Source organism: Chelonia mydas, chromosome 5, assembly GCF_015237465.2.
Source record: "Chelonia mydas isolate rCheMyd1 chromosome 5, rCheMyd1.pri.v2, whole genome shotgun sequence".
NCBI lineage: Eukaryota > Metazoa > Chordata > Testudines > Cheloniidae > Chelonia > Chelonia mydas.
The window spans coordinates 9,713,609-9,734,157 of record NC_051245.2 but is presented as its reverse complement, the minus strand read 5'-3'; the positions used below and the strand labels follow the sequence as shown (position 1 = coordinate 9,734,157).

Sequence of the window (20,549 nt, the reverse complement as noted above, 5' to 3'; positions counted from 1 at the left end):
TATAGCAAATGCACCTTCTTAGTACGTGCTTTGTTTATTCATAGAAAGGTGGTGGTGGTGAAGGCGAAGTACAAGAATGAAAGGAAACTCAATCTGTAAAAAAAAAATGGCAGCTCAGAGTTCGTTTGTATTCTGTTTTAAATTGATTTTTATAATGTGCCATAATGATTAACATAACATCAGGGCTGAAGAAAGAAACTTTTATATTAAGAGGTGTTTTAAAAGATCTAATTCTTTTTCTTTCTTTTTTTTTAAAATAGAATAGAGTATTCTGAAGCTGGGGGTTGGGGGTGGGGAGCTAAAGAAGGATTTTTGGTGAAGTCCTCACCCACAAACCAGTAATAAATAAGAGATATGAGATTGCTGATACCTTACACACATGCACTGAATACCAAGTGGGTTACTGCAGTCACGTACACAATCCCAACTCTTCCCACATATACTGAGAATGTATTCTTTGTCAGGTCATATGCAAAGTTTGCAGGTTAGAGTTGAACCCAATGTCATCTGGCAGTCTGGTGTCTTAACTTCTCAGACATCTCTCTGGTCACAAACATGCTTGCATAACAACATCTTTCCTTCCATCAGTGAGCTTCATAGTCCCTGCACCCTCAACATGTATTGTTCACTGGAAACGAAGAGCTGTAATATAGCCATAGGTATAATAGCTGTAATATAGCTCCATTAGCTTTAGATAAAAGTAGAGTAATTTCAGATGTCTAAAGATAAACATGTTCCTTTGTCTTCTAGTCCCCGCCATCTCTATCTATATAAACATAGTATTGTTGGAGCAATCTACACCCATTGATATTAACAGTATTACAGTTAAAAAGAAAAGGAGTACTTGTGGCACCTTAGAGACTAACAAATTTATTTGAGCATAAGCTTTCATGAGCTACAGCTCACTTCATTGGATGCATTCAGTGGAAAATACAGTGGGGAGATTTATATACACAGAGAACATGAAACAATGGGTGTTACCATACACACTGTAAGGAGAGTAATCAGGTAACGTGAGCTAATACCAGCAGGAGAGCGGGGCTGGGGGGAAACCTTTTGTAGTGATAATCAAGGTGGGCCATTTCCAGCAGTTGACAAGAACATCTGAGGAACAGTGTGAGAGAGTGTGTGTGTGTGTGTGTGGGGAAATAAACATGGGGAAATAATTTTACTTTGTGTAATGACCCATCCACTCCCAGTCTTTATTCAAGACTAAGTTAATTGTATCCAGTTTGCAAATTAATTCTAATTCAGCAGTCTCTCATTGGAGTCTGTTTTTGAAGTTTTTTTGTTGAAGAATTACGACTTTTAGGTCTGTAATCGAGTGACCAAAGAGATTGAAGTGTTCTCCGACTGGTTTTTGAATATTATAATTCTTGACGTCTGATTTGCGTCCATTTATTCTTTTACGCAGAGACGGTCCAGTTTGGCCAATGTACATGGCAGAGGGGCATTGCTGGCACATGATGGCATATATCACATTGGTAGATGTGCAGGTGAAGGAGCCTCTGATAGTGTGGCTGATGTGATGAGGCCCTATGATGGTGTCCCCTGAATAGATGTGGACACAGTTGGCAACGGGCTTTGTTGCAAGGATAGGTTCCTGGGTTAGTGTTTTTGTTGTGTGGTGTGTGGTTGCTGGAGAGTATTTGCTTCAGGTTGGGGGGCTGTCTGTAAGCAAGGACTGGCCTGTCTCCCAAGATCTGTGAGTGCTGGGTCGTCCTTCAGGATAGGTTGTAGATCCTTGATGATGCGCTGGAGAGGTTTTTCCACTGAATGCATCCGATGAAGTGAGCTGTAGCTCACGAAAGCTTATGATCAAATAAATTTGTTAGTCTCTAAGGTGCCACAAGTACTCCTTTTCTTTTTGCGGATACAGACTAACACGGCTGCTACTCTGAAACCAGTATTACAGTTGTGTCTACTGAAATACTTCAATGTTCTGGATCACTATAGCAACTGAATTCTTCATTACAATAATTAAAGCAGACAACCCTCTTCAGTAAGCCTTCCTTGCTTCATGATAATGAGCATCAGCTTTTTAAAAAAATTGCCTTTTACTTTCATTATAGTTTCACCACCAAAATAATTACAAAAAATATTCTTTTTCCTCTTCAAGTTTAAAAGAGGGTTAACCTAAACATTATTTCCTTGCTGAGTTTACTTCATTACTTCAGCCAACCCAGCAGATGAGCATGTTTTTCCTGTCTGAATGCAGCCCTGATGGATCACTAGCCCATCATTAAAAGTATAGCCATTGTAAAACTGAGAACAGCAGAATCTGAGTACTTCAGTATGAAATGAGAAAATGCTGGCTGTGAACTTCCGTCCGCATTAAGAGGCAGAGGGGATTTATTAGATAAACAAAATGTTTTTAAATCTTCACCTCAATCTTCCATGAAAGTGAAATTATGGCTGAAATGGCTATTGACTTTACTCAGACACCAAAGGTAATTTAATTTTACAGGTCAGTCCAAAACGGATCTTTAGCTAATTTGAGTTTCTTGAAATATATATGGATTTTTTGTTTAAAGCTGTAAAAAAAAAAAAAAAAAAAACACCCTGAAAACATCTATTTAATTCTCTTACAGTGAGGTACAGTATTATCTTGTTAAATGACTCTGAACGAACTTGTCTCTCAACCTAAGAAAGGTAAAACAGCTAGTTCCTTTTTTATTAGTATTAAAAAACTCTCATAACTGATGTCAGACCGGCCACTGCATGTTTAGTAATTGTAATACAGGTATTTCCACAACAACAATCTTGTCTTAAATCTAGCAGTAGTTTACACACATTCTACAGGGTACCACGATAATGTTTCTGATCCTACCTGATTTTTCATAACCTTTAGCTAACAGTGTATAATTATTTTCCCTTAAAGTAAAAATAAAGTCAACACACCCAGAGTATAGAATCTCTCCAAAAATCAATGTCACTGTAGCTTTGGATAAAACTATAGATTTTTTGGTAGGTCATGAAGCCAATTTCTGCCTTGAAGAGAGGAAGTAGGTTTAAATTTTTCTTAAAGATGATGGGATCCTTTTATGAAATGGAATTCTCGCACAAAATTTAGTAGTGAATTCAAACTATAAGCATTAAAATCCATGAGAAGGAATGATTCTCTTGGCTTCTAAGCAGTAGAGTGCTTTGAACCTATAGAAATTTGTTTGAAAACCTGAATCCTGACATACAAGGACGAAAAAAAAACCCAAACAACCATGTAAGAAAAATGTGATTAATAAAGAAGTAGCAACAAAATTGAACAAATAAATTCAATCTAATAAAGGAACTTTAGTTATTCTTTTGAGAATATCAAGAGTGAATCCAGACCATCTTATAGAACTGGTGAATACCTTGCTGTGCTGAGAAAACAGGATGACTTTAATATGCCCTGCTACCGCAGGTTTTTTTTTTTTTTTTTTTTTTTGCTTAACCAATAGTTGTAAGCACTTTATTTCCCTTCCCAACAAAGCAGCATTTCAAATGATGGAACTGATGTGCTTTTCTTTTAAAGTATTCATTAAATAGGTTGCGGGTACTGTTTCAGTTCTAGTATTTTATTGCAAGAGGCAGCAAGGAGGGAGAAACCCCAGGACAGTGCATCTTATGAAAGATGTAGATGCCAAGGTATTAATAAGGAGCAAGAATGCTGTATCCTAATTGGCAATGAACACTGGAAGATTCAGTTTGATAAAAGCAATGTCAGGAAGCTCACAAGAGAATGTCCAAGGAGAGAATGAATACTATTAAGTCAAGCAACAGTGAACTCCTGACAGAGATGAATGAGATTAAAGTAAGTGGTATGTCAGAACCTGAAGGCTACAGATGAGAAAAGGACCAAGACTTTTGAAATTTGGTACGACTGCCAATTATATTTCTTGATTGTTTCAGTCAATGACAAAAATACCCAAAAACCTTGCACCAGAAACTCATAGGTTCTTGAAACCAGAATCTGACTTTATATAGCCCAGTCAGAGGGAATTCACTTGGGATGTTGGAGACCTAGAGTTCAAGTCCCTGCTCTGCCCAATTCAGACCATTTGGCTACCGGCTATTCTGTGGTAAGTGTCTTTTTTTTCCCCACATCATATTTCAAAAGGTCTTTTTCTTGCTGATATGGAAGAAAAGAGTTCTGAAACCTTGATTTTTTTTTTTTTGAAACAGAACTGTGCTTTTTTGACCAGCCCTACTGAAAAGAGATTGAGCAAATTCTCTGGTGTTACAGAAGAAGCCTGCGGCAGAAGTGGCATTAGAACACAAACCTCTTGGATCCCCCAAGTCCAGTGACTTCATTTAAAAAAAAAAAAAAAAAAAAATCTTTTCCTCTAATGATGCAGTGAACTTTTTTCTACTTTAAAAAATTCTTTGGATAACATTGGTTATATTAAAACATGAAAAAGTGTCCATTAAAAATAAAATTCTGACTCTCTCTGCATTATGGAGAACTCTCAACAGCCTACTGTGCTGATAGAAAACTACTGTTGATGATGACAAATATGGAATATAAGTCCCTTTTAACATTCTCTTTATTGCATATATACCCCTTAAAGTCTTGCACAGAACTAAGACAACAGATACCTTGATTAACAGTGGAGGTTATCAAAAAGCCAACATTTACCTACACTACCAGTGTAACATAATTAGTGCCCTACCAAATTCACAGTCCATTTTGGTCAATTTCACGGTCATAGGATTTTAAAAATCGTAAATTTCATGATTTAGCTATTGAAATCTGAATTTCACTGGGTTGTAATTGGAGGGATCCTGACCCGAAAAGGAATTGTGGAAGGGTCGCAAGGTTATTGTAGGGGCGGTTGCGGTACTGTTACCCTTACTTCTGCGCTGCTGCTGGTCGCAGTGCTGCCTTCAGAGCTGGGCGGCTGGAGAGCGGCGGCTGCTGGCCGGGAGCCCAGCTCTGAAGGCAGAGCCTCTGCCAGCAGCAGCGCAGAAGTAAGGATGGCATGGTGTGGTATTACCACCCTTACTTCTGCGCTGCTGCCTGAAGAGCTGGGCCCTCAGTCAGCAGCTGCCACTCTCTGGCCACCCAGCTCTGAAGGAAGCAGTGCAGAAGTAATGGTGGCATGATATGGTTTTGCCACACTTACTTCTGCGTTGCTGCTGGTGGGGCGCTGCCTTCAGAGCTGGGCACACGGCCAACAGCCGCTGATCTCTGGCCTCCCAGTTCTGAAGGCAGTGCAGAAGTAAGGGTGACAATACTGTGACCCCCCCGGCCCCTAAAATAACCTTGTGACCCCCCTGGACTAACATTTATATGAATAAGAATACTCCAAGGTAGAATAGTTAATGTAACTTTTTTTTAAAAAAAACCCTCATGCTTCAGAGATAAAACCAATTTAACTAGTGGGGTGTTGACCTCTGACTGTTTCTTATGCTTCCTAACTAACCTTAAGCTCGCTAGATGCAGGATAACACTATAGCAGTATAATATTGACCAGCGTGGATCGCTTATTAACTTGGAACACGCCTAATGGCAAGTAGGTGAACGTAAGTAACCGGATTATTATACTTGCTACGATTAGGGGCCTATTGTATTAGTGTGAAGCCTTATGGTATTAGTTATACTAAAAAATGATTTTAATAGGAATATAATAGGCCTAAAGAGATATCCAAAGGTCAAACTCTATACACTCATTCTGAGAGACAAACAAGTGACCACAAATGAGTACAGTACACCACAGGATTCCACAAGAAGGGTTTGTAGGGAGGGGGCTTTAGCAATTGGGTTTCTATGCAGTAAGCAGAAGTTAGAGCACATTTATATATAGGAATTAAGAAATGTGTCTTGTAGTTTATTAATATTAATGACTATAGGAATGGTTATGACACTCAGAAGGCCACATATGGATAATGGAAGGGAGACAATTTTGCCATGGTCACCAAAAGTGGTCAAATATCGTTATGCATCTGAAAAGTTACCTAAATATGGGGTATAAAATATCCTGTCTAGTTCCCTATTTTTAAGTTCCTCTGGGCTCTTAATTGGTATCAACTGATCCACGGACTTCTGTGTGCTGCTCCACTTACTGATTCTTCATCCCTCTATAAGTCTTTTCTTTTAGAGTGTAAGTATGAAATAAGATTAATTATCTCTACTATGTTGGGTACATGGGTTATCTGGATAGGTTTGTGCTGTCTAGCCATTTTATGCAGTATAATTATCTAGTTTCTTTGTAAAGTTATAACTGAATCTATACAACTCTATCACAAATTACATCAATCCCTTAAAGAAAAAGAAGAGTTTCTGAGAGAAACTTCTGTGTAGCCTACCTTGGGAAAGAACTTGTGATAATCAATGGACATTTCAAGGGTGGGAAATATCTAGTGTCATTATTTAACATGGCTACTGGGGATTAAGAGGAGACCTTCATGGGGCAGTAGTTTCTCTCACATTTACCGACCAAGAGGTTTCCCGCACCTTTCTCAGAAACATCTGGTATTTGCCACTGTCACACTGGCTACTAGACTAGATGGACCACAGTTCTTATCCAGTATGGCAATCCCTACATTCTTATGAACATAACAGATTGTATGCACGAGGTGTTGAAACTCCATCTATTTATAAAAAGAAAAGGAGTACTTGTGGCACCTTAGAGACTAACCAGTTTATTTGAGCATGAGCTTTCGTGAGCTCATGCTCAAATAAACTGGTTAGTCTCTAAGGTGCCACAAGTACTCCTTTTCTTTTTACGAATACAGACTAACACGGCTGTTACTCTGAAACCTGTCATCTATTTATACATATTAGTTAAACTACACTAGTCCCTCTAAATGGTAGAACCCCATTATTTGGGACAGTAGACTGGATTATGGACTAATATTGTACAATAGCGAATGTTCTTGTGCTTGCAGGTGAATGCACTCAATAGGTATTTTCCATCTCTAACTTCAGTGATTCTATGAATTGCCTGAGATCCATTATCTTGGCAATGAGTAGTCCAGAGGTCATAATTACATGTAAATTGCCCTTTCTGAACTACTTAAAAACAATATGAAGTACACAATCTGTTTACTCTATCTAATAAATAAAGTTTTGTGGTTACCTTTTTCACAGTCTTGTCAGGCTCAAGAGCAATATCTGGAATGTTTGCATCCACCATGAGGGAAAACAAGTTCAAGATCAAGTTGGAATACCTAACGAGAAGAGCAGAATAAGTAAGGAACATCTTGTGGACAACAGTCTCCTGTATTAGTCTTTTCCCTTATCTAAAATATTTCTCCCACACCACCTCCGACTTGGGCAACGTGAGTTGGTAATGCTCAAAAGAGATGATTTGTACATAACATATTAGTTGGGTATGTATTCTTGTTATGAATGCAATGGCCCTGCAGTTTGCTCTGTATTGAAAACTAACTTTTGTATCTCAAAAGCTAGAGCAAAGATATGCTCAATTTTTTTTTTTTCCTTTTAAACATCTAAAAACATTGAGGAATATAAAACTGGAGATCTATGTAATACAGATTATAGCAGCAAATATTTCTGGAGTCAAGAACATTAATCTCTTTTGTACCTTTCTATTCCACCTGACATACAGAAGTACGCTAGATTAAAGGGACCCCAAAGTGTATTCTTTAAAAACAGGGACATTCCATGCAACAGTGATATCTACTTAAATTAACAGTCTTAAAAATTGAAGTCTTTAAATCAAAAAAGATTTTTAAAGATGTCGTATGGGAGGTTGTCTAAATAGGATGAGTATGTCCCTTAACCACCTGGTTTAACCGGAGTTAAGGCTGCAGCTGCTCAGTGAATCTGTAATAACTTGGGTAAGTATGCTGCACATCTGAAACACAAAAGGTAATTTATCACCATTAAAAAGAAGCAACCCTGTCAGAGTTCCAATTTAACATGCTGTGGTTGGAAGTACTCATGAATTTTTTTTTTTTTTTTTTTTTAAAGACCACCATTTTGCCATTGCAGGAAATTAACTGCAAGTCACTATTTCAGAGAATAATTTCCAAGCTGTTCAACAAACTGGAACCTTCTTTACTCTAGCCACAGAACTATTTTTCCCGCCTTTTGGAAGATGCCTTTTATAAAAGCATTTTAGGAGCTTAGAAGGTGATGGTGATGGAAAGGGAATTCAAAATAGCAAAATAATTTTAGCACAGCTTCTGAATACAAACAAGACAACAATCATATGTATTACTGTGTAAATTGTCATTTTAGTATCATACAAAAGAAGAAAGGACAGGATTAATCTCCAAAGAAAACAAACAGATCATAAAACCATATTTCTTTTTATGAACTAACAGTACCCTCTTATGGATCAAAATTTTTACTTTTCCATTGTGTGCAAACCTAAGTAGTTTGATTATATGCGGACCTGCTAATCACTGCCTACAGTTTAGGTTGCCTGACACTTTCCATTATGAGACCTATTTTTTAAATTACTGAACTTTGCAAAGTTTAATCATTCAGGCTGAAGTTTTCAATGCTCGGTGTCTGCCTCAAGCTGGGTTTTTTTTGGCAGGGGGCAGAGGAGGAAGCGGGATTTCTTGCAAACTGTTAAAACAACATTAGGGAAAGAAATTTTGGACATCTTAAAAAAAAATAATCTAACAATCGTTATGCTGAGACGCTCTATTCCCTTTTTAAAGCAGGGCCACGATATTCAGCAGAGCAGTTGCCTGGGTGTTAGGGATGTCTCTTTTGTAATCCCCATAAAAATGTGCCCATATTTGTCCAAGTTGTAAGCCTTTGAATCATCTCAGTTCCCACATGCTTAGCAGATGCCCATTAGAGTTTGGCACTCAATTCTCTGCAGGTTCTGTACTGAGCATACTCCAGCTAAGCATTGCAATTTGTCCAATGCAAAATCCCCTTTTGTGAATCTAGCCCTAAAACCAAAATATTCAGCGATTGCATTTCAAAACCCTTTTCTGTACACTGCTGTTATTTTTGCCAGTTCTCTGTTCTCAGGAATCCAACCAATCATGGAATGCCATCTAAAAATATCATATTTTATTTTTAATATTTATGTACTTTTAAAATTTGTGAAATGTATATTATATGGATTGGACAGTTTACCTCATTAATATCCAAAGTTTCAGAGAGCTGCATGAGCCCCAAGACCATTGTTATCTGCATACTAACACCTAAAAAGTATTCTACAAACTGAAAAGGAGGACTTGTGGCACCTTAAAGTCCTCCTTTTCTTTTTGCGAATACAGACTAACACGGCTGTTACTCTGAAACCATTCTACAAACTCTCACTCTCTTTTATAGGCAGAAGCAAGATTCTTTAATGAACCTCATATTTTCATATTTTAAGTGGTTTTTACAGGAAAAAAATGGTCTTGCCTTCTTTCTACCATAAATATTTAAATAACCCTTCTGAATTAGCTGAAATATAATCTAAAATTTGACACTTTTTTTTGTTTCTTCAACTATCCTTAACATGTTTTATTTTTCCTAACCAGATTGTTTATACTTTAAAAGCTACAAGCTTTCTGCTGCTCTGTGCCCTTGCTCAGCCAAACTAGACTGTTTTGCCCTTCTGTCTATTTGGATTTTACTGGCATGCATTTCAACTGCAGCCCTTCCAACTGTTTCTATATTTCCCACTTCTATGCACTTGATTTCAAATACATCATAAAAAAACACTATAAAAACTCCTTAGAGAATTTCAGATTCCTTCAACGTCAGCTTTCCTAAAGAGACAGGCTCATGTTATTTCTGCTGTGCTCTTATAAGCATTTCAGATCAAATCAAATTGTTAACATTACATCCTAAACGTACCTCAATTTTAATCGTATTATTTATTACAGGCTTCTTTCCCGACTGGGGTCCGAAACTAGTTGAGCCTTAGGCTCTTCAATAAACCATGCAAGAATGCAGTACTCCATTAGCTAACTTCAAGGCACATGTTCCTAACAATATGGGGATAGGGCTGAAAAATGTGAGAATCTCTATCATTATGCATTTAAAGCCCTGATTTTCTTGGCCTTCAACTCCTACAAAAACCAAGGATGAGTTCACAGAGGGATCACATTGGCCTGAGGTCTGATTTCCCTGCAAGCAAAAAGGAATCAGTAACAATTTTAAAAGTCCAGTATCTTAAAAATCACCAGCTCCATTTACAACTTTTGAACCACGTACACTATTTGTTCCTACTCCTGGCAAGCTGAGTCATTAAGTGAACCTTAATCCCCGCACCATTCCAATTACCATCTTATTTTTTTTCCTCCATTCTTCTGCCTCACTTGCTATGATTAGCATTCAGCAACGCTAGCACTCCAAACAAAATCTTTGAAACTGTTTCCAAGCTTTCAGTCTATGAAGCACAAATCATTGGCTCTAAATATAAGATAATTTGGCTGCTTAAAAAAAAAAAAAAATCACACCCCCATCACTGTTGAGTTAGAAAGAAATTATAAATTCCATCTAGGCTGACTCAATTTTAAATTTGGATTTCTCACAATTTATCAGGCCTAATCACACTTATGTGGATCAATGAAAACACTTTCAGGACCAGTACAAGCACTTTACAAGCACTGGTCCTGAATTCATGTTCAGGAGAAAACAAAAAGTCTAAATTTATGTCAGACTGTTTACTCAGAAAGCCTCAATCAATTAAAACAAAACAAAAACAAAGCAAAACACATTTTCATGAAGGATATTGAGGTTTTCTCAAACACTCATATTGCAGGTCAGTAGATATGTAACCTCGGAATCTCTGTTGAGTTTCTCTAAACTATTCCCTTCATCACTGCCAACGAATGCTAATTAGCTGTTTTTTCTATATGAGCAGCAAAACTGCTCTCTCTTACATTACTCCTTGCTTCTTGTGGCTGAGTCATGGAGTTTCCATGGTTCACCATTAAGGCCCTGATTCAGCAGATACTTAACTATGTGCTTAAGTACCTTGCTGAGTCATGGCCTATGTCCCTGGCTCTGAGTCCCTAGTTTACCATTTCCAATCTACTTTAGAATAATAGATTTATGAAAGGGTGAATACAAATCTAATTGCCCCATAAATAATCTGAAACAAAACACAATTACTACAGACAAACAAGACAAAAACAAAACACCTGAAAGGCACTTCTCAGCATGGCCAACAAAATAAAACTGGACATCATAAGCCAAGAGATTAGCCACAGAAATATTAGGAAATTTTGAAAAAAGTAATGGACAGGAATTTTTATTAATATAAATATATTATTGTATTAATAAAATACAATAATATTCATCAATTACTATATTTTATTAATATAACAGCACTATGATGTCTGTTTTTTTTCCCCAGCATGTGACATTTCAGGGACTTTGTTTTTCTTTTGGTGAAGTTTGGTGTGAATGGGGATGAAAATTAGACGTGCAATACAAAATTTGCTTCACTCTTAACAATTGTCTAAAAAGCAAAAAATAGGTTAAATAACCTGATTAATTTACACAACTGTCAGTGTATCAAATAGATTTTTATGCCAGCATGCACAATGACAACAGCCTAGTCCTCCATTCTCTAATCCCTTAGCCTGCTCTATAAGTACACATTCCTGCTAACCATTATTTTGAGCCACAGATGCTCAGAACGTGCTATTAAGATTCATACAGTAAAGTCCTTATGCCTTTCACATCAGGAGCTTAAGAACTTCTGTGAACATGACAGATTTACCTAGAACAGTAAGTTAATATTTTGTATTTGTATATTAAAAATACTTTCACATTAAACTGTATGTATACTGAAGAAATAAATGATCTTCAAATACAACTATAATCCTAGGGATTTCAACTAATATTTTAAAATGTTAATTTTGTATTAAAAATTACTGGATCAATGCACACCATGCTACTAAGTATGTCCTGTGATGCCAATCACTATGTTACCTAGTTAATTCAATGGATAATCTTGCAGAAATTTAAAAGCTTTTCCCATTGAAATAGTGAACATCAACTTACATCTCTTTAAAGCATCTATGGAAACATAGGAAATGAGTAATTTTGTATAATAACTTCAGTCCTCAAACAATTTTGACTTATACTCTGCTTGCAGAGTACACAGGTTAATCCCTTCATGATTATTCTCTGGCATGATGGTCGTTATCATGGCTGCTGATTAATAACTTGTCTTTGTTTTCTCATTGTGTTGAATTGCTGCTAATCCATTATCAATGACAGTTTATAAAGGCAGTTACTTTTTTCTCCTTTCAATAAGACGGAATACGTTTTACATTTCTTCAGCAATTATTTCACATTATCTTGTCTGCCTCCTTTCTAAGATCACCATTGTTCAATATACTTTTTTCCAGGCTTTGGAGTATTTTAAACTAGACAATCCAGATATTAAAGTGTAATTTGTATATCTCCATGGAAGACTTCCTGAATCACTTAGCAAATAGAGAAACTGTTCACCTGCTCACCTTTTTAACAGGACTGGAGGGCAAAGCTGAGCCATTCTGCCACCCAAAGGACAAACAAGGCAACATATTTTAAATGAATTTTGTAGAGCATGGTAAAAGGTGCTTAGCAATGGAGAACAAAAGTTATTTGTCCCCAAGACAGACAATGGCAATGCAAGCTTCTCCGATCCTGTGCCTGAAGTCTGAAAGAGGGCATTCTTGTGGTAAGGGGGTAGTGTGGTAGTTTAGTCTCTATGCTTGTTCAAATCTTTTTGAAGATTCTACTATTGCCAACATTTAATAGTGGATTCTGAGAAATGAATACTTATTCTGCAGGAACAGGACTAAGATTTCCCAAGTCAACTCACGTAGGCCACTGACCAGCCAACAGAGGATACATGTGTTTGGCTGTTACTAATCTGAATTTGGGGGCAGTAGTCAAGAATTGAAAGCTCTGTATTTCATCAATGATAACCTGAGACACCAATTTGCCTAACTAGAAAACATTCCAAGATTTGCTAAGCAACAGAACACCACATCTCCTGAATACGTTATCAATCATTTACCACCTTGCAGGAGTGTTGCAAACCTAAATTAATGTTTGTAAAGTAATTTGAGCTCTTTGGACAGAAGATACTTTATAATGATAAATGCTACTGAAGGGTAGTCAGTGCCAAAAGCGTGATTAGAACTCAAGAATTCCCATCTCTCAGTCTCTCTTCTTTATAGCACCGTGGACATCAACAGGGGTATATATAAGTTTTCATGGTTTTTGGGGGGGAAAAAGCACCCTCCCACCGTTGATCAAGCAATTGTTAACACAGAAACAGGGTTGCTACCTGCGGAGATGTAGAAAGGCTGTGTAACACTGTTTGCGGAACTCCTGGTACTGCTCACTCTGCGTGCCTCCCATACCTTCCACCATTTCCTTATTCAGCTTCATTGGGGGAGGCAGAGGCTTAGGGTCACGACCCAGAATGTAACCAAAATCGATGTGAAACAGTTTACCTGTAGTAGGCAAAAAATGCAAATGTGTAATTTTATTTTCTATTACATTTAAAACAGTAAAAAAAAAAGTGTTGATGTTAGCCTTCAAAAATCAATCAGCAGATATTAATTGAACCACACTTCAAAGTTTTAGCCAAGTATCTTCTTTAGTGCCCTTCATTGTAGACACTAAGGCATTCAGATTTTGGATTATCTCAATTCCAAATTATGTTTGTCTGAGCTGAAAGCTAGTCTCCAAGATCCATTCAGTTATTGGCATCTTCGCCCATGTTTCCAGTCTGTGCACCACTTGAGGTTGTGCCATATGGACATTTGCTCATGGGTAACTGAATTGAGACAGAACTTATTTTATATAGGCCATTAAACAGATATCAGATGGTAATTTTAAAGAAAACTCTGGGGATTAGTGATAATCTATTGCACAACCGTATATTCACTAAATGAAAATACTCTTAAAGTAGATTTTACACAGCTTTTAGTTCTTCCTCTGATTGCTCACTCTCTCTCCATAAAGAGCATTGTTTTAACAATATAGCTTTGTGATTCCTGGGAGGAAGATAAGCCTCACAATCCACAGTATGAAAGAGAAGATTTAGATCCCACTTGAAATCACTGACCAACAAAATGGTTTTAAGCTGTTGTAAAGTAAATTCTCTAACAGGTGGTCCGAATGTGGTTAAACTCCATGTATATAATTAACGCTATTCACTCTGAAAAAGCTCCAAAGTTTAGTGCTATGATTCTAATTTTAAAAGTATATTTCAGAAGCTCAAGAGTCCATTTAGTAATTTACTTTTCTTTGTACTAAAATGCAGTGATTACCTTATCTTGATTATTACCCAAGTGACTTTCCTTCCAAGATTACTAAAGAACTAGGTTGACCAGTTCCAGGTTTGAAAAATATGTATGGCCCATAACCTATAAACATCTTGTGACACAGGGAAATCAGCTTAGATGCAAAACAATAGGCGGTTCACCTCTCTGTGAACTTCAGAGGAATGTGAAGAGGCACTGTAATTTGCAAACCAATCAACGTATAAAGTGCAACTGAATTGTTAAATTTGACTATATCCTGTTGCTTATTTGTTATTATGCATGCCTTATAGTAAATAACCCTAGATCAGAGGAAATATTAATGCTATTGTATCCACTTGTTAGAATAGAACAAAGGAAGATGTCCTCACACATGGCACGTGTTCCATAAATCATTTTACACTAAGTTTACCTGTGATTGCTGTCTCTATATTTAATTCTATATTTAATTAACCCTGGAACAATGTGTGTTAGTGTTTAGTTGTGAATTCATTTGTCTAAAGTTGCTCAGCAAGGAGGAACACTGACTTCAAAGCGTAGGGCGTTGTGTGCTCAACAAAGTGAAATCTATGGACACATGCTATGCTAAAAACAGTTGGCAGGCTGTTTTCAACTATAAATATTGGACTTTGGGAATGATCCTGCCATCTCTTGATCTTTTAGGATGTTGTCAGGGAGGTGTCCAGATACAAGACAGAGTTTCCCATATCCACTTTGGGAAAACCCTGAGAGAATTTATGAAAAGACTCTCAGACTGGCAGATTGCTACATCACTGCTTTTATTTTGAACCTACAAACCCTAATTCACCTGTAATGTATTTTATCTGCTTTAATCTTGCTATAACTCATTAGTTTTTCCTAATTAATAAATCTTTAATTTTAGTTTACTGAAGGATTGGCTACAGCGTTGTCTTTGGTGAGATCCTGAACATATTGTGGGTAAGTGACACAAGTAATCTAAAAGGTAGGAAGTAATCTAAAGTAATCTAAAGAGTTGAATTTTGGTTTTAATAACCTTTCATCATTAAGTCCAGTCTGTCTGGGTGGTAAAGTAGGCTCCAGAGAGCCTAAAGGGGACTGTCTGTGGCTCCATGGTAAAACTAATATAGTGATCCAGGAGTACACTTTTGTTACTGGATAGGTGAAATCTAATGATACAATATGCCATCAGTCTGGGGTGTCTGCCCTGATTTCTGACATCTGACCGGAGTTTGGCACTCTTAGCTGTGACCCACTCCAGGCACTGTGACAGACCTTTTCATACCTTTGGGTGTAAGAACAGAGTAAGTCTATACAAAATCAGGGCCCATGCAAATTTAGAATTCTACTCAAACATTTTGTTTGTAATAAAAAATGAAAGCATTGTCCAGTGTCCATTGTCAATGTGGCTGTTTTAACCGTTTACCAAGAGATGCAAACTATCTCATGTGGTACTAAGAATGATTACAACTCTCAACCTCCCCTTGAGAAGCATGCATTGCCAACGAAGTACCAATAGTTACAGATAGTTAACATTTCAAAAATCATCAGAAAGTTTGTAAACCACTACAAATGAACAAAAAGAAAAGGAGTACTTGTGGCACCTTAGAGACTAACCAATTTATTTGAGCATAAGCTTTCGTGAGCTACGGCTCACTTCATCGGATGCATTCAGTGGAAAATACAGTGGGGAGATTTATATACATAGAGAACATGAAACAATGGGTGTTACCATACACACTGTAAGGAGAGTGATCAGGTAAGGTGAGCTATTACCAGCAGGGGAGCGGGGAGGGGGGGAACCTTTTGTAGTGATAATCAAGATGGGCCATTTCCAGCAGTTGACAAGAACATCTGAGGAACAGTGTGAGTGTGTGTGTGTGAGAGTGTGTGGGGGAAATAAACATGGGGAAATAATTTTACTTTGTGTAATGACCCATCCACTCCCAGTCTCTATTCAAGCCTAAGTTAATTGTATCCAGTTTGCAAATTAATTCCAATTCAGCAGTCTCTCGTTGGAGTCTGTTTTTGAAGTTTTTTTGTTGAAGAATTGCAACTTTTAGGTCTATAATCGAGTGACCAAAGAGACTGAAGTGTTCTCTGACTGGTTTTTGAATGTTATAATTCTTGACGTCTGATTTGCGTCCATTTATTCTTTTATGTAGAGACTGTCCAGTTTGACCAATGTACATAGCAGATGGGCATTGCTGGCACATGATGGCATATATCACATTGGTAGGTGTGCAGGTGAACGAGCCTCTGATAGTGTGGCTGATGTGATGAGGCCCTATGATGGTGTCCCTTGAATAGATATGTGGACACAGTTGGCAACGGGCTTTGTTGCAAGGACAGGTTCCTGGGTTAGTGGTTCTGTTGTGTGATGTGGTTGCTGGTAAGTATTTGCTTCAGGATCACTCTCGTTACAGTGTGTATGGTAACACCCATTGTTTCATGTTCTCTATGTATACTATGTATATAAATCTCCCCAATGTATTTTCCACTGAATGCATCCGATGAAGTGAGCTGTAGCTCATGAAAGCTTATGCTCAAATAAATTTGTTAGTCTCTAAGGTACCACAAGTACTCCTTTTCTTTTTGAGAATACAGACTAACACGGCTGCTACTCTGAAACCTACAAATGAACAGTTATTCAATAACCTCTCATATATACAGAAGAAATTCTAATTTTCTCAGTCTCTAGGAGGTCTGTTATACTTATCTTATTGCTACTTGCTAACTGGCATAAGTCAATCACACATTAGGAAAGGTATTCTTGCAAAATATTTTTGAAAACCAATCTCCCAATTTTGTACAAGTGATAGATCTACTCAATATTTCGATGGAAAAGTAAATACCTTTTTCATGATTTTTTGTTCAAACTATCTCCGACAACACTGAACCCAAGGGCGCAAACAAGGTTGGAAGGAGTTCAGAAAAGCAACAATGATTAATGGACTAGAGAGACTTGATTTATAAGAAACCATCAGAAGAACAATATATATGAGTGAGTTTGCCTAAATGATGGCTAAAGCAGGATGAAGGGAGACTAGAACCTTTTGAAACAAGCACTGTGGGGAGAGGAGAGGAATCATTTAGGATGGTCGGAAGAGGTCCATATCTTGAAAATTTAAGCTGAATACGAGGAAGGTTTTTGACAGAAGTCTATTAGCCAGTAGAATAGTTTCTCGGTGGAAAAAGTTAAAGTTCCATCATTATAGTAATTTAAACCTAGACAAAAACAGCAAAGAGGATGCACTGTAGGGCATAGAGGGAAAATCTTAAAACCAAGTATCTTCAAGATGGAAGAGACCTGGTATGATTTCATACAGTTTGCACCACATGCAGTACTTAACATATACTGAATATACATCTAGAAAGCCTTTTTCAAAATTATGTATGTCCAAGATTTTTTTTAAATAGGTGTCTCAAGTTAAAGCCCCAGAGCCCATATTTATGAACCTAAAAGTGCCCTATTTTGACAGCTTCTAGGTGCCCACTTTTAAAAATCAGAACCATTAATATTTTCGAAAAGCCATGCCTCCCTAATTATATAAATTAATGATACAAATAATTGACTTTTAATAAACAGTCTGTTTTCAGGACTGAAACATGAAAGATAATGTTTAGACAATTATGATCCTCTGGTGCCTTGCTCAAAAGTTTTAATTTCCCAAATTACACTTCACAGTGCACCAGTGATTAGTCCACAGCTCTCACAATAATGCAAAGTGTCAGAGTCCTCTTGAATAAAAATAATTCTGAGCCACAGATGGGCCTAACTCAGCACTCTTACATTGCTGTAACCACTCTGAGGATCAAACAAGTTACACCTGTATAAGGAAATGGAGAATTAGGCCTCAAGACACAGCTGAAATATCTGATTCATACCCCCCACTAAAGACAGGATATTAACTAGGTGGACACTATTTGGTCCACTGTGGTCATTTTTAAGCTTCCTATAAAGGATATTTCTTTTTTGTGTATGCTCTCCGTGGAATGCAATCTACAGATAAAAAGAAAAGGAGTACTTGTGGCACCTTAGAGACTAACAACTTTATTTGAGCACAAGCTTTCGTGAGCTACAGCTCACTTCATCGGATGCATTCAGTGGAAAATACAGTGGGGAGATTTATATACACAGAGAACATGAAACAATGGGTGTTACCATACATACTGTAAGGAGAGTGATCAGGTAAGGTGAGCTAATACCAGCAGGAGAGTGGGGGGTGGGGGGGCTCTCCTGCTGGTATTAGCCTATGAAGTGAGCTGTAGCTCACGAAAGCTTATGCTCAAATAAAGTTGTTAGTCTCTAAGGTGCCACAAAAGTAACTCCTTTTCTTTTTACTAAATACATTAAGACCTGTCTTAGTGACCATCCAATGTCCAAAAACAAGACACTGCCCAATGGGGGAGGGAGGGAGGGAGAAGTCTAACTTTAAAAAGCAGTGACAGTGTCCTAAGTAATTAGTTCTGGGGATAAGGAGTTAGGATTTTGGGGTTCAATAGCAGATTCTACCACCAGCTTGCTTTGTGACCTTGAAGAAAGCCTCATCACCCAGGTCATCTCAAAGATATTAACACCTATCCAACTTCAACCAGATCAATGGATGCTAGATGCTGGGAAGCTGCAAAGTATTTAAGGGTGGAAACACCTGTACTTGAAAACTTTGCGAGATACTTTAAAGAAATGGCATAAACTAGATGTGTCTTACTGAAAAGGATCCTTTCAGTATGTTTTGCCTTATATAAACAGTACCACAGTTTAGTACATTTCTCATTCTTATTTTACTCTTGATGTGCATATAAAACAAACAGTGGGGAAAGTCTAGGGTAGCATTTAATTAAACTAAAAAAGCTGGAACCTCGCTTCCATTTTAACTTCAAAATCCACTATTTCAGCAAAAGAATCACTGTTCCATTTAATGTTAGCAACACTCACTTGCCCTGCCACCTGCACTTCCTGCAGCCTTCAACATATAAACCTACATGGACTTTTCTGCCACTTAGTCTTTCGCTCTCACCTCTTTCATCCCTCATTTCTGTAAATTCACTGGGTTGATCCCTCCGCTCTGCTCTCTTTCCCACCCTTGGCTCCCATGCCTGCCTCTCTCTCACACAACAAAGTCCATACCACTAACCCACAGCTCTCAACATCCACTTCCTCAGCACTTGCTTTTTTTTGTGTGATTAAGAGCTCAAAACACACCCAACCCACCATGGGTGCTGCAAATAGCTAATAACTAAATAATACCTGTAGTGCTGTGAAACAAAGGTAACATATCCATTTTCCTTAAGCAACAAGGGCTATGCAGAAAATGACACTGATCTAAAAAACTTTATCCGTTTGAAAAGGATTTCTCTCCCCCCATCCCCGATCTAGGTAACATGTTTGTACTAAAATCACAGTAAAATAAAACATTTGCATTATTTTTCAGAGAGTTTCCACCATTCATACGCTGTGACTGACCTTCATTTGTGAAGTTCTTACACAGTCCTTTAATTTTTAATATAACTATTTACCCAGACACATTTGTAGGAAAGGATGTAAAAAAGCCATCCAAAAACATCTTAGCTATTCTTTCCTGTCAATTTAACCAACCAGTTTCCTCCAAAAGCGGTACTCCTCAATACACTACTTGTTTTAAATTGCTCAGATTCAACGGATATTGCAATGCCTGAAAATAGCCTCAGCTAAAAATCCAGCTGAAGTCCACTGGGGAAACCAGCACCCCATTTCAGAAGTTACCATCGTTTTTATGCAACATGACAAAATTTGTAAACACTTATTTGAAAGTTTCCTGGAAGTTAGGTAATTGGGTGGGAAAGAAACCTTTTCAAGAGCTGTGTCAGTATTTTTCAGAGCAATCTGTATGAATTAAAGACCGGAAGCCTGATAGAAGCATCAACCCTTCCACTCTACAAATCAGTAGTGAACCAGTGTGGACAATGTAGTAAACATTTCTTTTAAAGGCAACTTAAAAACCCTGTATTCTACAGAATACAATTAAACTCCTTTCCTTCTAAATATAGTGTCATTATCATGTGATAAATTGCATTTATTCTGACAGCCACATCACACCTGTGCTCCAGCTACTAATCCAGCTTTTCTGAACTTGTTATAACAGCTCAACTCTGAGAGAAGCTTTAAATCAGAAGGATTCTCTAATTATTAAGTCATTCACCTGGGACTCCAGAGATCAGAGTTATATTCCTATCTAAGCAAATGGGTACATGAGTCCACCCACATCGAGCCCCACCCAATCAAAAAATATTTGAATTGGTACAGAAGTCAGTCCATGCAGAGCAGCTGGAAATGTAGTTAATTGTGATAACAGAAATATCTTTTCTGATTTCCCAATTTTAGGAGGTAATTTGTTTTCTTTATGGAA

At 37.5% G+C, this 20,549-nt stretch overlaps 1 protein-coding gene across 6 annotated transcripts in view; it reads right to left on the bottom strand.

Moving 5' to 3' along the window:
* PIK3C3 (phosphatidylinositol 3-kinase catalytic subunit type 3) overlaps nucleotides 1-20,549 on the bottom strand; it is a 132,672-nt gene that overhangs the window by 25,233 nt on the left and 86,890 nt on the right. For 4 of the 6 annotated variants that reach the window (XR_005225897.2, XR_006290845.1, XM_037902443.2 and 1 more), the window contains 2 exons: nucleotides 13,200-13,368; nucleotides 7,062-7,152 (listed from right to left, as the gene is read on the bottom strand). Coding sequence is in view for 4 of the 6 variants with exons in the window: in XM_037902443.2 (XP_037758371.1) it covers nucleotides 7,062-7,152; nucleotides 13,200-13,368 (260 nt within the window). In the remaining 2 variants the exon portion in view is untranslated. Of the gene's footprint in view, nucleotides 1-139; nucleotides 643-7,061; nucleotides 7,153-13,199; nucleotides 13,369-20,549 lie in introns of those variants that run through there. The other 2 variants (XM_037902444.2, XM_043546418.1) reach the window with 2 other exon arrangements.